The 14,010-nt window shown below is 47.0% G+C and overlaps 1 protein-coding gene across 17 annotated transcripts in view; it reads right to left on the reverse strand.

Annotated features, from left to right (window-relative positions):
- Positions 1–4,214: 4,214 nt before the first annotated feature.
- TENM2 (teneurin transmembrane protein 2) overlaps positions 4,215–14,010 on the reverse strand; it is a 1,132,942-nt gene continuing 1,123,146 nt past the window's right edge. For all 17 annotated transcript variants that reach the window (XM_044229881.1, XM_044229874.1, XM_044229866.1 and 14 more), the window contains 2 exons: positions 8,049–8,179; positions 4,215–6,407 (listed from right to left, as the gene is read on the reverse strand). In XM_044229881.1, the coding sequence (XP_044085816.1) occupies positions 5,646–6,407; positions 8,049–8,179 (893 nt within the window). In that variant the 3' untranslated portion in view covers positions 4,215–5,645. The remainder of the gene's footprint in view (positions 6,408–8,048; positions 8,180–14,010) is intronic.

Genomic DNA, 14,010 nt, shown 5'->3' on the forward strand with positions numbered 1-14,010 from the left:
CAGCTGGGTGGGTACAATCGGGCTGTGGCAATCTCCCAGCCTCTGCTGTGTTGGCCTCCCCGTTTTCTCCCCCCTTTACTGATCGAAGGATTTCCTAGTTGTGGAGGACCCCACATCGGCCCCCTCATGGCCTGCAGGACAATGTCCAGTTTCCTGGCCTGATTTTCATTCCTGCCTCATTCTCTCCGACATGCCCCAACCCAGGCCACGCATCTCCTGTTGGGCTCTGACCCACGTGCTTCTTAGTTCTGGCTGAACCTTCTAACCACCTTGGGGAGCTTCGAAGCCTACACTTGCCCAGAACCTGGGACGTGGAGCTCATGGTTGGGTTTAGAAAGCCCCCAGGTGATTCTAATATGTAGCGGGGGGTGTGGTGGTGGTGCTCAGGTGTAGCCATGGTTCCAGTCTTTCTGGACTTCTCCGCAGTGGATCTGCGTATGTTTCCATCCTCCCATATGCAGCACACACTGTCTTCCCCTCCACAAAGCCTTCTTCCAGCTTTTCTAACTGGTGTTCTCTCCCCTGGGAAGGCTCAGCACAAATGCTCTTGGAGAGAACTTGCAGTCCTCTCCTCTGGGCTTCCTATTTGTGCATCACTTCTATGGACCCTTGAACCTGCTGTGTCCCATTGCTCGGCTTGTTCTCCTCACACCTTGGACTGTGAGCTCTTGACCGTGATGGTCTGGTATGCCCAGTTTCTGACAGGGCCAGGGACAAAACTGTGCTTGGTGATGGAATGTTGATGGATGTCCCAATGAGTGTCGTGCTCAGAGAGCCAGTCTGCATGTGGCTGAGACCTTCACGCTTCCAAATGCTGACCTTTCTGAAGAGCCCTGGAGGCTGTGGGGCAGGGTCTCACACGGGGTGTACATGTTCATGCTCCCCAGGCCTGGGAGAGGGGAGGGGGCCACGCGGAGTGGGATTTGAGGGAAGGGCCTTCGCCCTCCTCCCAACCCCTGCATAAAAATCTCTCCTATATGATGGAAGGCTCAGTCCTCAGTTCCCATGCTTCGAAAACCTGAGCTTGAAGCAAAGATTTAAAAATAACAAAAACCACCATTTCCTGAGGACTCAGCTTACATCAGTGATACATGCAATATCCCATTTAATCATCATTGCCGTCTTGTGTTCACCTGTCCTTACGGGCCGGTGAGGAAACAGAGGCTCTTGGATATTGATTTATATACCAGAGACTGCTTGGGCTCACCGATACCTCATCTCCTCCTCCTCTGAGGATCGTAGATGATATTTTTCTGGTCTCCTTTGCAGTAGGTGGTCTATGAATATAGGAGGGTGGAGGCAGGGGGCTCAGCTCTTCATCAGGTTGTGGTCCATTAAAAATAAAATAGTCACGGGGCACCTGGGTGGCTCAGTGGGTTAAAGCCTCTGCCTTCAGCTCAGGTCGTGGTGGTCTCAGGGTCCTGGGATCAAGCCCCACATCAGGTTCTCTGCTCAGCGGGGAGCCTGCTTCCTCCTCTCTCTCTGCCTGCCTCTCTGCCTACTTGTGATCTCTGTCTGTCAAGTAAATAAGTAAAATCTTAAAAAATAAAATTAAAAAAAAAATAAAATAGTCATTCACAGGGTCTTGGATCTTTCTCCCTCAACGAGCTCAGTGGAGAGGATGTCAAAGATTCTGAGGATCTAGAAGAGCAAGCCGCAGGATGAAAGGAGGCTGGGGCTCTGAGGGACAGCGTGAAACAGCCATTTCCATCCCTGACCCACAGCGGATGGCTATATGAGTAAGAACTCAAGGTTTCTGTGTTAACTTATGTTGGGTTTATCTCTTGCAGCAGCTACTGCTATGGACCCCACTGATCCATATAACCATCTCCAGCTCCCACGTTCAGTGAGGGGTCCAGTGAGAATTTGTTTGTTTCCAGGCAGGCTGACTTCAGCGTGCACAATTCTATCCCCTGCACTGCCTTTCCAGAATTCAGTAACAAGGGGCAGATACCTTGAGAGAGGTCAGGCATTCCGTCCTGTCATTCTGAGACTAGCCTGAGGACAGGCAGGAGCGGATTCTTACCCAAGGCTGTCTCCCCCTCCCATGTTATGGGTCTGTGTGTATTATGAGGGGTTGGACTGGGCTGGGCATAGTAGGAAACTCATGAATAATTCAGAGATGGTTGGCATACAAGAGGAGAGTTTCAGGCTCTTGTGCATTTCTGGTGACATGGGATTCCCCGAGTGCTATACTATGTGTCCGTAGTCTGCCTTCCACCTATGGGTCTGGTTGGGGCAGAGGAGCTCTGGGTTGAGGGAGCTCCCCACTGGTTTCTTGCTTGTGATGAATTTTGTCATGGATGGTCCCACTGGCTGCTTCTCCCCAGGGAGACACAACGCAGTGGTTAACCCCTTTGTCACACCCACCGAACCAAGATTCAGGCTGGCGCCGTGACCAGTGGGAGGCTGGTCAGTGAGTGCAGATGCAAGTGGTCCTGATGCCCATGGGATTAAATAAGGCAGGTGGCAGAGCACACAGGAGGAGCAGCCTCCCGCCTCCCCGCTGCGGGGAAATGGACCAGACTCATTTGGCAAAGATGTTTGTATGTGCTTCTGAGAGGGAAGTTGTCTGAGACATTTTTGTCCTCCTGTTTGCTTTACTAAATCATAGCTTTTGCTCTGCTGCTGATGCTAACAGGGCCCACGAGACCTGACACCTGGTGTAAAGCAGGCTAACCCGGCCTTTCTCCCCCCATCCTCCCACCTGGGGAAGCGACCCCTGGCCTGGCTGCCTTACTGGGAAGCCGGCAGCGGCTCTCGGAGCGCTGGAGGGGGTCTCAGTGCTGTGCTAACTAGACTTCTTGGGGAGTGTCTGAAATCAGCCATGACTGGGCTTGAATCTGACTCCACCACTTACCAGCTCCGAGGTGGGGGGGGGTGTGGTGGGGGTGTGGGGTGGGGTGGGGTGTAACTAGCTTCAGTCTCCTCACCCGCAAAATGAATGCAACTACCCCCTCAATTCACTACTACTCCCTGCTGTAGTCCCAAATGCCTTCATCTTGGGCCGGGGGCACCAGCCTTCTCTGTTGTCTCACGAAGATGACCACATCTGCTCCCCAACCTGTTCTCCACACTATATCCAAAGCATGGGTTTATGAGATTAAAACAGACTCCCTCTTGTTTTTAATTAAAAACAACAACAACAGCAAAAAAGAAAAAAAAAAACAAAACACCCCAGTCTTTAATCTGTGCATCTTCTGATTCCTGCCAAGCTCTTCTGTGTTCTCGCCTGGCTCACCACTGGCCCTTTGCATAGGCCAGTGCCCTGAGTCCGGAATGCATTCCTTTCTCTTCATCTGGTCAACGCTTACTTCCAGATTGCAGCAACTTCTGGGCCATTCTCACTCTAGGTTACCTTTCCAGTTATGTGTTTCCATGACTTTATACATCTTTATTTAAAAAACATTTTAATTTTCAGTTAAAAAATTTTTTTTTCCCACACCCTCTTGGTGCTTAACATCCCGCCATTTTCATTACTTAGGGTAATGCTTTGATTATCATTTGGCTGCAAGAGGTGAGGACCCACGTGGATGTCTACCCACCTTCTTTGGCCCCTGAGCATAGGACCTGGCATGGGACAAACTCTCCATAGGATGCTGCCGAATGAATGAAAGATGAGGACTATATGAAAATATTGTGTGCAGAGTACTTAGCACTCTTCTTGGCATTAGTAGGCATCAACAGATAGATACTAGCTGTTGTTGATAGTATTACTCTGTGGGCTTGATGGAAAGAAAAAAAAATTTTGTCTAAATTATAAGTGTTCTTACTTGGGTTGCCCCCGCTGTGCCAGTTTGGGGATAAATGAATCTGGAAGAAAATACAGACACACACATGCCTCCCAGCGTGGCAAGAGTGTTTGTCCTCACTTCCTGCCAGCATTTCCCACAAGGACAACGTGGCCTCGGGGAGAAGCGTGGCTGTCCCTTTAGGGCTGGAGGGACCCATCCATGGGTGGTTGGGTGTGAGGCTCCTCTGGACCTGGGTCCAGACCTTCCTCTCACCCCTGTTCCACACAGAGAGGCTGCAGGCGTAGGCAGAGATCACTCTAGCATTCAGAGCAGTTTGGGGAGCACTGCGCTGCCTCTAACACAGTCTCCTCCCTGAGTCCAAAATACCAGCTCACCCTGTGCGTGGCAGCAGCCCCCCTTTCCTCTGGTAGCCTCTACCTTTTCCTCACCCCCCCAAGCATTCGTCACAGAAGACCAGTGTCCACAGGAGTTTTAGAGACTTTATTTATGTATAAACAATTTAAACACTTTGCCATAAATTATCTTTGCCTGTCCCTAGTCTTTGCTTAGCAGCAAATTAAAATTAATATAAAAACTCGATGAACAATTCATACATGTATATTACAAAAAAGTTCCTGTACCAAAGTTCTTATTAGACTTTTTTTTTTGTTTGTTTTTTTCTGATTTTTTTTTGTTTGTTTTTGTGGTTTTTTTTTTTTAATTTTTTTTATTTTTCTCTCTTCGTGGTGACTGTCATGTGATTGTCTCAGTTTCTGGACCAAACAAACACACTAAGAATTTTAAATCTGAAACAGTGATTGTGCCTTGAGGCTTATGTATGTACAGGGTGATCAGAAGTGGTGCCCGTTAGCAAAAGAGTGTCACAACACCACACCTCTACCGCAACTGATACCCACGAACTACGGAATCTATACAGACTACACCCTGTAACTGCGTATTACTGTCCACAATGGAATCTTCAAAGACAAAAGAGTATGAGATTTATCTGGAGTGATTATAGCCACCATTTTGAATTAAATTGTACACTCTGCGCTCAAATAAATTAGCTCGGGCCCCACTAAGTTGGGACCTGAGAGTTAAGTGCTGAACGGTATTATTTCGCTTTGATTTTTTGATATTAATTTCCTTTTTTGTGTATGTGTTTTTAGTTTTTTTTTTTAATTTTCTTTAAAAATTATTTCCAGTGTTCACTCTTTCACTTTTATTTCCCCCCCCCTCCCCGGTCGCTACACACAAATCACCCCCAAAGTCGTGTTTTAAATGCACCTGTATTTGTTTAAACGAAAATGTCTGTAGGATTTGTCCGACAAGCAGTCTGACTGGGTTTCCTCAGCTGGTCTGTGACGCCGGCCCTGCTGGATATCTCTGCGTCGCTCACGTGTGGATGAGTGAGGTAATAGAGTATGAGGCCTTCTTGTCTTCACGTCTTTGTGTTTCGGTCAATGTGTATGTTTTGCTTTTTGTTCTTTGTGTTCTTATTTTGTTGTGTTTTCCTGTTCTTTTGTTCCTTTTAGACATTTTGCGTCTTTTTCCTTTTTTTTTTTCCTGTTGTTGCTATTGTTTCTTTCTCTATGTAGACCCAGAACAAGTGGGCCATATTTTAGGGGAACTTGGAACATTTTGTGTGTGTGTGTGTGTGTGTGTGTATTCATTCATTCGTTTGTTTTGTTTTCCTCAGGATTTTCAGCCAGGCTTTAGTCTACTTCAGGATGTGGGACTTCTTGCTTGGACAGTAGCATTTGAACTCAAAAAATGTGAGCCTTCTTGCCACTTGGTATCCTAAAGCAGCCCGGCCTCAGTGCCCCTGTTAGGTCTTCATCTCCTTAGGAGAGGAGATAACAGTTACTCCCGCTGAGCCATCCAGACAAGGAATGGCAGCAGATTATTTTGTTACCTCTTTCCCATCTCATTCTGTCTTAAAAACTGGATGTTGCTGCTACTGTCTGCAAGCTCTGGGTATTGCTCCACGGGAAGCACGTAATATCCCTCATAACCTTGCACGCGTCCCGTGCTCAGAAGCTGCTGCTTCTCGCCCTCAGTCCATAGGCGGCTCCCCTCTCTCCCGTCCCTGGCTTTCTGCTGCTCCTTGGCCCAGGCGGTGCCCAGGGCCCTCTGCCTCGCCTGGTCCAGGACGCGGGCCTTCTCTTCATCCAGGGTGTCGGGGGTGAGGCCGTAGCGGATGCTGAGCAGCAGTGTGGAGCACTGGAACTCAATGTTGGTGAACCTTCGCGTCCTGCCGTTGACCAGCAGCGTGGGCTGCGACACGGTCACGTTCACCCCGCTCTCCAGCACCTTGCGGCCGATCGTGGTGCCCAGCGTGACCAGGTCGCCGTCGGCCGAGCCGATCTTCACGAAGTAGTGGGTGTCCTTGCCCTCGATGCTGTAGTGCATCTTGTCCAGGTAGTAGGCATTGTTGAGCACGGAAGCCACCTTGCGGCTGTCCTCGCTGGCGATGCTGGACACGCCGGTGCTCACCTGCCCTTCTTTGATGGCGAACATGATGCCCTTGCCGATGATGGGTGTGGTGGTGGCAAACCAGTGGCCTGCTTTCTCTCGGATGTTGGCGTGGAGCTTTTTGGAGATGACCTGCCCTTCCAGAGCCATGAAGGCCTGATTATGCCTCTCTGTTGTCTGCTGGACGCCTGTAATGAGCTGTGGGCAGAAGGAAACACAGAAGGCTGAGACGATGGTCTGGACAGCTCTTTGCATAGGCCGAGAAGCTCATTGAAAAAGGGTCAGTAAGGGAAATGCTTGGACTCCCTACAGGAACTAGTCTTCCATCTGTAATGATACGAGTTCATATAGTCCTATCTTTTGAAGCTAGCCCAGGCTGGCTTGTTCCCAGTGCTCTGATGGTGTGGCCTGTCCGCCTTGTAACTGTGACCAACTAAAAAGATGGTGCAGAGGTTCGCCGCCTTGCTGACCTCTGTACCCAGGCCTATACACTTGCCATGTCTCTCTGTTATTGGAGAAGAGAGAGTCGCTCTGCTCTCAGATGGTTTGGCAGCTGCCTTGCGCACTTCAGACCCAGGAATATCCTGACCTGAAGGGCAGGGGGTTCCTTTGAGAAGCTATGAGCCCTGCTGCTGTGACCTAGATTGTTTTCAAGGCCAGTGCCCTGGGTGTTCATTAACTTCCTTGGGTTAAGGCCTTGCTACGCAAAGCACAGCTAGCAGCAGGGGAATTGTGGGGACCTGCCTTGTTAGAAAAGCAGAATCTCAGGCCTCGCTCTAGACCTACTGAGTCCGAAGCTGCGTCTTAACAGGACACACCCTGCGTGGTTTGTGTGCTATTGTTTGAGAAGCACAGGACTAAGAGGTTCTGGCATTGTGGACCAGAGGGAATATCCCTGGGCTTTAGTCATTTGCTTTGGATCTTCGCCCTGGTTCTGCAGAGGGACAACATCGCCATTATCTCCTTGGCCTTGAGCTCTCTACTCACAAATTACAACTCATCTCAATTGGTGGTTGGGGGACAGACTGGGATAATGGAAGAGGCTGTGTTTGGGAGGTAACGACACTTAGATAAATGAGAGAAATGATGGCTATTCATCCACTGAGTGGTCCCCACAGGGCAGAACTGAGAGAACGTTGTTCTCAATTACCCACCAGCTCCTCCTCATCTCACTCAAGTTACACAGTGTCGATGGTTATTCAGGGCATCTGAGACTTTTCAGACTTTTACGTGGCTGGGTGTTGTCCTATAACAGGAGTTATCTGAACACCGATGCCCACGCCTCCTGTCTGACGGGGCTGAAGGTCTCAGCAGCACCCAAATGGAAAGTGACCCCCTCTTGGTCATCGCTGAAAGACCTGAGCACAAATTATGTTCTATTCTAAAAACTTAATCTGTATACATTTGGGCCATAAAGCGCTGAGGTTTTATGTCAGGCATAAAAATGTTCTTTAATGGGATAGATACTGCAAACCACAGTTATATGACATCCCATAAAAGCCAAAAGGGTTATGATCTTATAGGCAGTGCAGATGGTGGGTTGCTGCTAGATTTCTCTGTGCTGTTATTAATCAAGGAGAGACTCAAGGGTATATACTGAACAGATAATGATACTGCAATTAAGGTAATAATTGAGGTTGGGCAGAAATATGTGCTGTGCCAGACAGGTGATAGCACTGACATTCGCTTTCCTGGGAAGTCACAATGTTTCATGCACCTTTTTATACCCAGCTCCGATGTTTGCCTCCTCTGCTGACATGCCCTTGGCTCCTGTGCAGTTCTGTTTACAAAAGGGAATGAGGACAATCATTCAGATTCTTGGCAGTAACCTCCGCTTACCTGTCCATTCTCACTGGCTTGACTCTCTGACAATTCATAGGGAGGAGGCACGAAATACATTTTGGCTCTTGGGAAGCCAGGAATTATGTTGCTAAGCTGAAATCCAAACATCACAAGCCAGCTTTTCACATCTATGGTGGAAACAAAAATAAAGATTTCTGAATCATGATGGATGGAAAGCAGTTGAGTATCTTAGAGAGAGAACAAAACAAAATGAGTGGCTGGGTGTGGAGTCCAGCAAGGGAGAAAGGTGAGAGCTTGTGAGGGTCTCCTGGTCCAGACCCAGAGCCACTTTACGTGGTGGATCCTGGGAAAGATGTTCTTCCAACCTTGGTCACTTGAGTTACCGTGTGGTGAATGAGGGGGCCAGTGCTGGAGTAAGATCTAGTTTCGACTCCTCTTACTGTGTGACCTTGAGTAAGTTCCTGCCTCTCTCTAAGCTTGGGGTTCCTCAGATGTGAATTGGGATGATAGCTGTACCAATGTTGTTGGGTTGTTGTGAAAGTGCAGGAGAAATCCTTGTCACCAGGCCTGGCACATAGATTGCTCAGTAGATAGGAATGCCTTCATTTGGGGGCATCTATTATAGGCCAGTTGATGTGTTTGGAAGCTAGAGGTACAATGATCAACTAGAGGGTAAGGGGTGATTATGAACACTGTGCAGACATTGGCAGGAGTGGGGGACTGCACTGCAGCAGGCTCATTGTGGAGAGGGGGTTCCAAAAGTATGTGGAAGGCACAAATTCTTTTAGCATCTGAGACCCTTTTCACAGATGCCCATTCTTCAAAGAGAGGTTAGAGAGTACTCTTGTGTGTTTAGAGTAAGACTTCCCTTCCCCTGCTAGGGTCATGGCTGAGTCCCTTGCTTTGGGAATTATACCTCTTTCCCCAAAGGTCCTTCTCTCAGAGTAAGACTGCAGCTCCCAGGCTGCCTTGCTTCCTTCCACAGTGATCAGCAGAGAGCCCTGGACATCCATCCCTTGCAGCACTCACAGCCCCACCCATGCCATCTGCCCACAGTCCAGCATGAATCCCCTTTTTAGGCTCCTTATCCCTGTTTATAATGGGCGCCCAAACATCGTGTCCTGTATCTTCCCACCTCTTTTCCTACCATTGCTGGGCCTGGAGATACAAGTGCTCCTTGTTGCAGTCATTGCTGATTCCCAGGCCACTCACCTGCATTTCTTGGTGCTTTTCTGCTTCACTTTCCTTCTCTCCACCTCTCTCCCTAAATTCATTCATAGTGATTCCATTATACAAGCACTTGACTCCTCTAATGTCCTGGCCTCTTCGTTCCTTTCATGACCAACCCCAATCCTTGTTCATCCTCTGGACCCTGTCATCACCAGTAATTCTGATCCTCCATTATCTTAATTTCTTACACATCAGCCTCTGACGACTGCGTGAGCTCTTTATAATTGACTCCTTTTTGTAACCTGACACCCACACTCCTTGATCCTTTCCTTTCCTCCCTAGGATCTTCAATCCATCCTAAACTTCTTTTTCCTATTCATCAACATCCTTGTCTCTTTTCTTACCTAGCACACATCCATGGCCAATCGTGAGACTCATTCCTTATATATATTCTCCGTTCCTGGGTCCCTTTCTCGCTTTAGCACACTTGCTTGGTGAAATCACAATTTTGGTTAAATCCACGCGTTCGCCTGTTTCTTATTTGTACCTGTGCAGCTGAATGTGGCTGGAGAAACAAATGTAACTACACTGACTGGTGTCATTTTTAAATTCCTGACCGTGAACCCCAGTTGTGCCTTCCTACTGCCTGACTTTACTCCCTTCCTTCATCAGTCATTCTCCTATTCTGCCGGGGGATGTTACGTCTTCTCCTCTCCGCTAAAACCATCAACATCTGCTTTCCCTTCTCACTAGAGCAGCTGACCTTGTTTTCTTTTCCGAAAACACCCAGGGCAGTCAGAGGGGAATTCCCCTAAACTCTCATCATCACATTTACTGGCCTTCCAGCATCTGTATCCATATTTCCTGCCTTCTTCTTGTTACTCTAGTGGAGCTGCTGAAGTCAGCCCTCCCTGTGTGCAGTGGGTAGTGTCTTCTGTTGTGCCCGCAAGGACATCACTCCGGCAACTCTCTCTCTCCCCCATGGCATTGCATTACTCCTCTTTTCAATGGATCAACCTTGTCAGCATAAAGACATGCTACCAAATGCCCACTTTAAAAGAAATTCTTTTCTTGTCCCTTCTTCTCCCATTTGCTACCATCCATTTCTCTCACCCTCCTTGACAAAAATGTCTCAGGATCAAAATAATTCTCTGTACTACTTATCTCCCATTCTCGTTTGAATCAGGCTTTGTCTCTAAATACTCCACTGAAGCTACTCTTGTCAAGGTTGTGAATGACCACCATGTTGCTAAGCCTGACATTAATATGGGTCCTCATCTTTTTTTGACTTATCAGAAGTACTTTACAAAAGCTCCTGCTTTTATTTTTTTCTTGGCTCTCTGGACAATATAGTCACTTGTTAGTCCTCCTCCTACCTTGTTCGCCATTCCTTATCCTATTTTGGTTCCTCCTCATCTGCCTCCTGATCTCGTCACTGTTGGAATGCCCATGACTCAGTCTGTGAACCTCTCGACTCTCTATGTACTCTCACAAAAAGGGGGCTCTGACCCACCCTTAGGACCAGTATGTACCATCAACATACTGTTGCTGACTCCAAAATTTATATCTCCATCCTGGACCTCTCTGTGAATTCCAAACTACTATATCTAATTATATTTCAAACTTTTGTCCAAAACTGGACTCCTGATCTTCCTCCCCAAACCTGTCCCATCCATAGACTTTTCCATCCCACATAATGGCTACTCCATCCTTTCAGCCACCCTCCTTGTTCCCTTTCTTTTCCTTACTCCCCATATCTAAATCCACTGGCAAATGCTTTATTTTTTTTAATTGAGGTAAAATTCACATAACACAAAATTCATCATTTTAACCATTTTAAAGTGCACAATTCAGTGGCTTCTAGTACATTTACAATGTTGTACAACCATCATTGCTATTTAATTCCAGAATGTTTTCATAACCCCAAAAGAGGTCTTAAACCTACTGGCAGTCATTCTGCATTGTCCTTTCTCCTCAGTCCCTGATAACCACTAAACTGCTTTCCATCTCTGTGGGTTTGCCTATTCTGGACATTTCTTATAAATGTAGTCATACAATTGTGGCCTTCGGTGTCTGGTCTTTTTCACTTAGCATAATGTATTCAAGGCTCATCCATATTGTAGCACATAGCAATAGAGTTCATTTCTTTTCATGGCCAAATAGTATTCCATTGTTTGGTTATACCACATTTTGTTTATCCATTCATCAGTTAATGGGTATCTGGGTTGTATGTATGTATGTATGTATTTATTTACTATTATGAATAATGCTTCTATGAATATTTGTGTACAGATTTTGTTTGAAAACCTGTTTTCAGTTCTCTTGCTTATATACATACCTAGCTGTGAAATTGCTGGGTCATATGGTTCAATCCCTTACTACTACTTTTAAGATTGATCCCAATTTGTGTCTACTTGTCATCACTTTGCCATCTTGATCCTGGCCCATCATCCCTCACCTGGACTTCTTTTTTTTTTTTTTTAAAGATTTTATTTATTTATTTGACAGACAGATATCACAAGCAGGCAGAGAGGCAGGCAGAGAGAGAGAGGAGGAAGCAGGCTCCCTGCTGAGCAGAGAGCCCTATGTGGGGCTTGATCCCAGGACCCCGGGATCGCGACCTGAGCCGAAAGCAGGGGCTTTAACCCACTGAGCCACCCAGGCCCCCCCGTCACCTGGACTTCTACCTGGCTCCCTGCTTCCACCTTTCTGCCCCACATACTTTATCGGGCCAGAATGAGCTTTTAAACCTGGAGAAGACCATGCCATTCCTCTGTTCAGAACACCTGGGGAACCCCCATTTTTCTCAGTGAAGAAGCCAGCGTCTTCCGACTGGTCCATAAGGACACTCGCCTGTTACTGTCTGACCTCATGTTCTCTTGCCCTCTCCCTTGCTCCCACAGCTCCAGCTTTGATGCTATTTCTTGAACATGCCAGGCACACACTCATCTTGGGCCTTTGCACTGACAAGCACCTCTGCCCAGAGTCAACTTCCCTAAAAGTATTTTTTGGGTCTCTCTCCTCTTTCAAGTCTTGTTCAGATACTGCCTCTTGGATAAGGCAAACCCAACCACCACATTTAAAATCCGCTCCCCCTCTCCACCTCCAGCAATCCCAAGTCTCCTTATTTTGTTCATCCTCCAGCCCCTGCCCCCAAAGCAATCCCATTCTAACATGCTATATCATTTGTGTGTTTATTGTTTACTGTCTGCCTCCCTCACTGAGAATGTGAGTTTCATTAGGGAAGGGAGTTAAAATTTTTGTTTTATCCACTGCTGTTCTCCCAGATCCTCTGATAATGCTTGGCACAAAATAGGTGCCGGATAGTACACATGGAACGAGTGAATGAAAGAACACCGAATATATGTGGCAAAAGCCTTTCTGAGTAGTGTAACAAGAGGAGCTCATGGTGCCCGAGAGAAGGCTTCTGAAGGGGTTAAGCAAGGTATTACCACCTCCTGCACTGGGACTGTTGGGAGGAGTTTAATGTTGACTTTGCTTCTAAACACGGAGGCATAAAAGAACCTTCTGATGGGAGGGAATCTGGGATCCACATTCCATCCATCGCCGTTGGCCACAGACCGGTTCCTTGAATAACTTGGACTATGACTAATATGTGTAGTTACCATGGAAGGGTCATTTAAGAATACAGGTTTGCAACTGCCTTGTGTCTGCATCTAGCAGGCAGCAGTGTGGCTCTAATCCAGCAATGGCCACATATTTACAGAGCACCTGTTCTGTGCAAGGTGGGTGCTGGCTGCTGTACAGGATGGATCTCCCAACTGTGGACATTCACCTTCACTCATCTCGATTGATTTGCCATCTCCAGGTGTCTCCTGTAGTAGTATTGACTTAATGATTAAAAAAGATAAATTTGCCTGTTTCATTTAAGTCCATTTTAAAAAAAGAAACTTCATGTTACTACCATAAATGGGAGAGCAGACTCCCTTGATGCAAACAGAAAACAACTGTAAAATTAAAACAAAGAAAACATAGCAATGCGATTAAATTAGAGCACGATTTTTGTTACGTGCTACTGAGGAGTCTCAGACCTACTCTCTTTGTTAAAAGGGGAGATTGGAAGTGTTAATGGGGTGTGAAGCACATACCAGCATTAGGTGGTGACTTTCTCCTCGACTGAGTTGGAAGAATAAAAAGAGCACTGAAGAGGCAAACTTTCCCCATTTGTGTTTCCATGTTATCTAATACCTTATATGTAGACTATCTCTAATCATCCCACCTTTCATCAGGAATATGTAGGATATGTGCGGAATCCCAAGAAAGGCAAGAGAGGTCTTGCCCCCCAAGACTCTCCCCGTCCTGATCTTTTCATTGCTGGGATCCCTCCCTAGTAATTGGGAGGTGATGCGGAGAACCCCCTGCTTTGAGACTGGACATTTTAATGGCTGCTTCCATGAAGGCCAATAGTGCATGTCTTCTACCTTCTTTTCTTTTCCTTAAAGTTTCTAACATGGCTTAGTTTCTGAGTCTAAACCTATCCTGAAATGTTTATTCAAGTAGCTCATCTCTTCCACTCTGCAGAAAACACTTCTGGCACCACACAAATACCCCTCTTCCTTTTTGAGGTAATTAGTGTTATCTAGTGACAGGCTCCCTACACAGTCTGTAGAGAGGGAGCCTTTGGGGCAGGAGCTGATGAGGGGGCCCCTCCAAATGGCTCATTACTATTCGACTCTCATGTTCTTCAGGGCATGTGATGACATTGTGGCCACCAAGCATACCCTCTGTCTCCAGAAACGCTGTCAGAAAAGTATCTTAGGTGTTAAGTGTAGATCTAAGATGGGGGTTAATGTGAGAAGGAGGTTGT

Source organism: Neovison vison, chromosome 1 (genome assembly GCF_020171115.1).
Source record: "Neovison vison isolate M4711 chromosome 1, ASM_NN_V1, whole genome shotgun sequence".
Lineage (NCBI taxonomy): Eukaryota > Metazoa > Chordata > Mammalia > Carnivora > Mustelidae > Neogale > Neogale vison.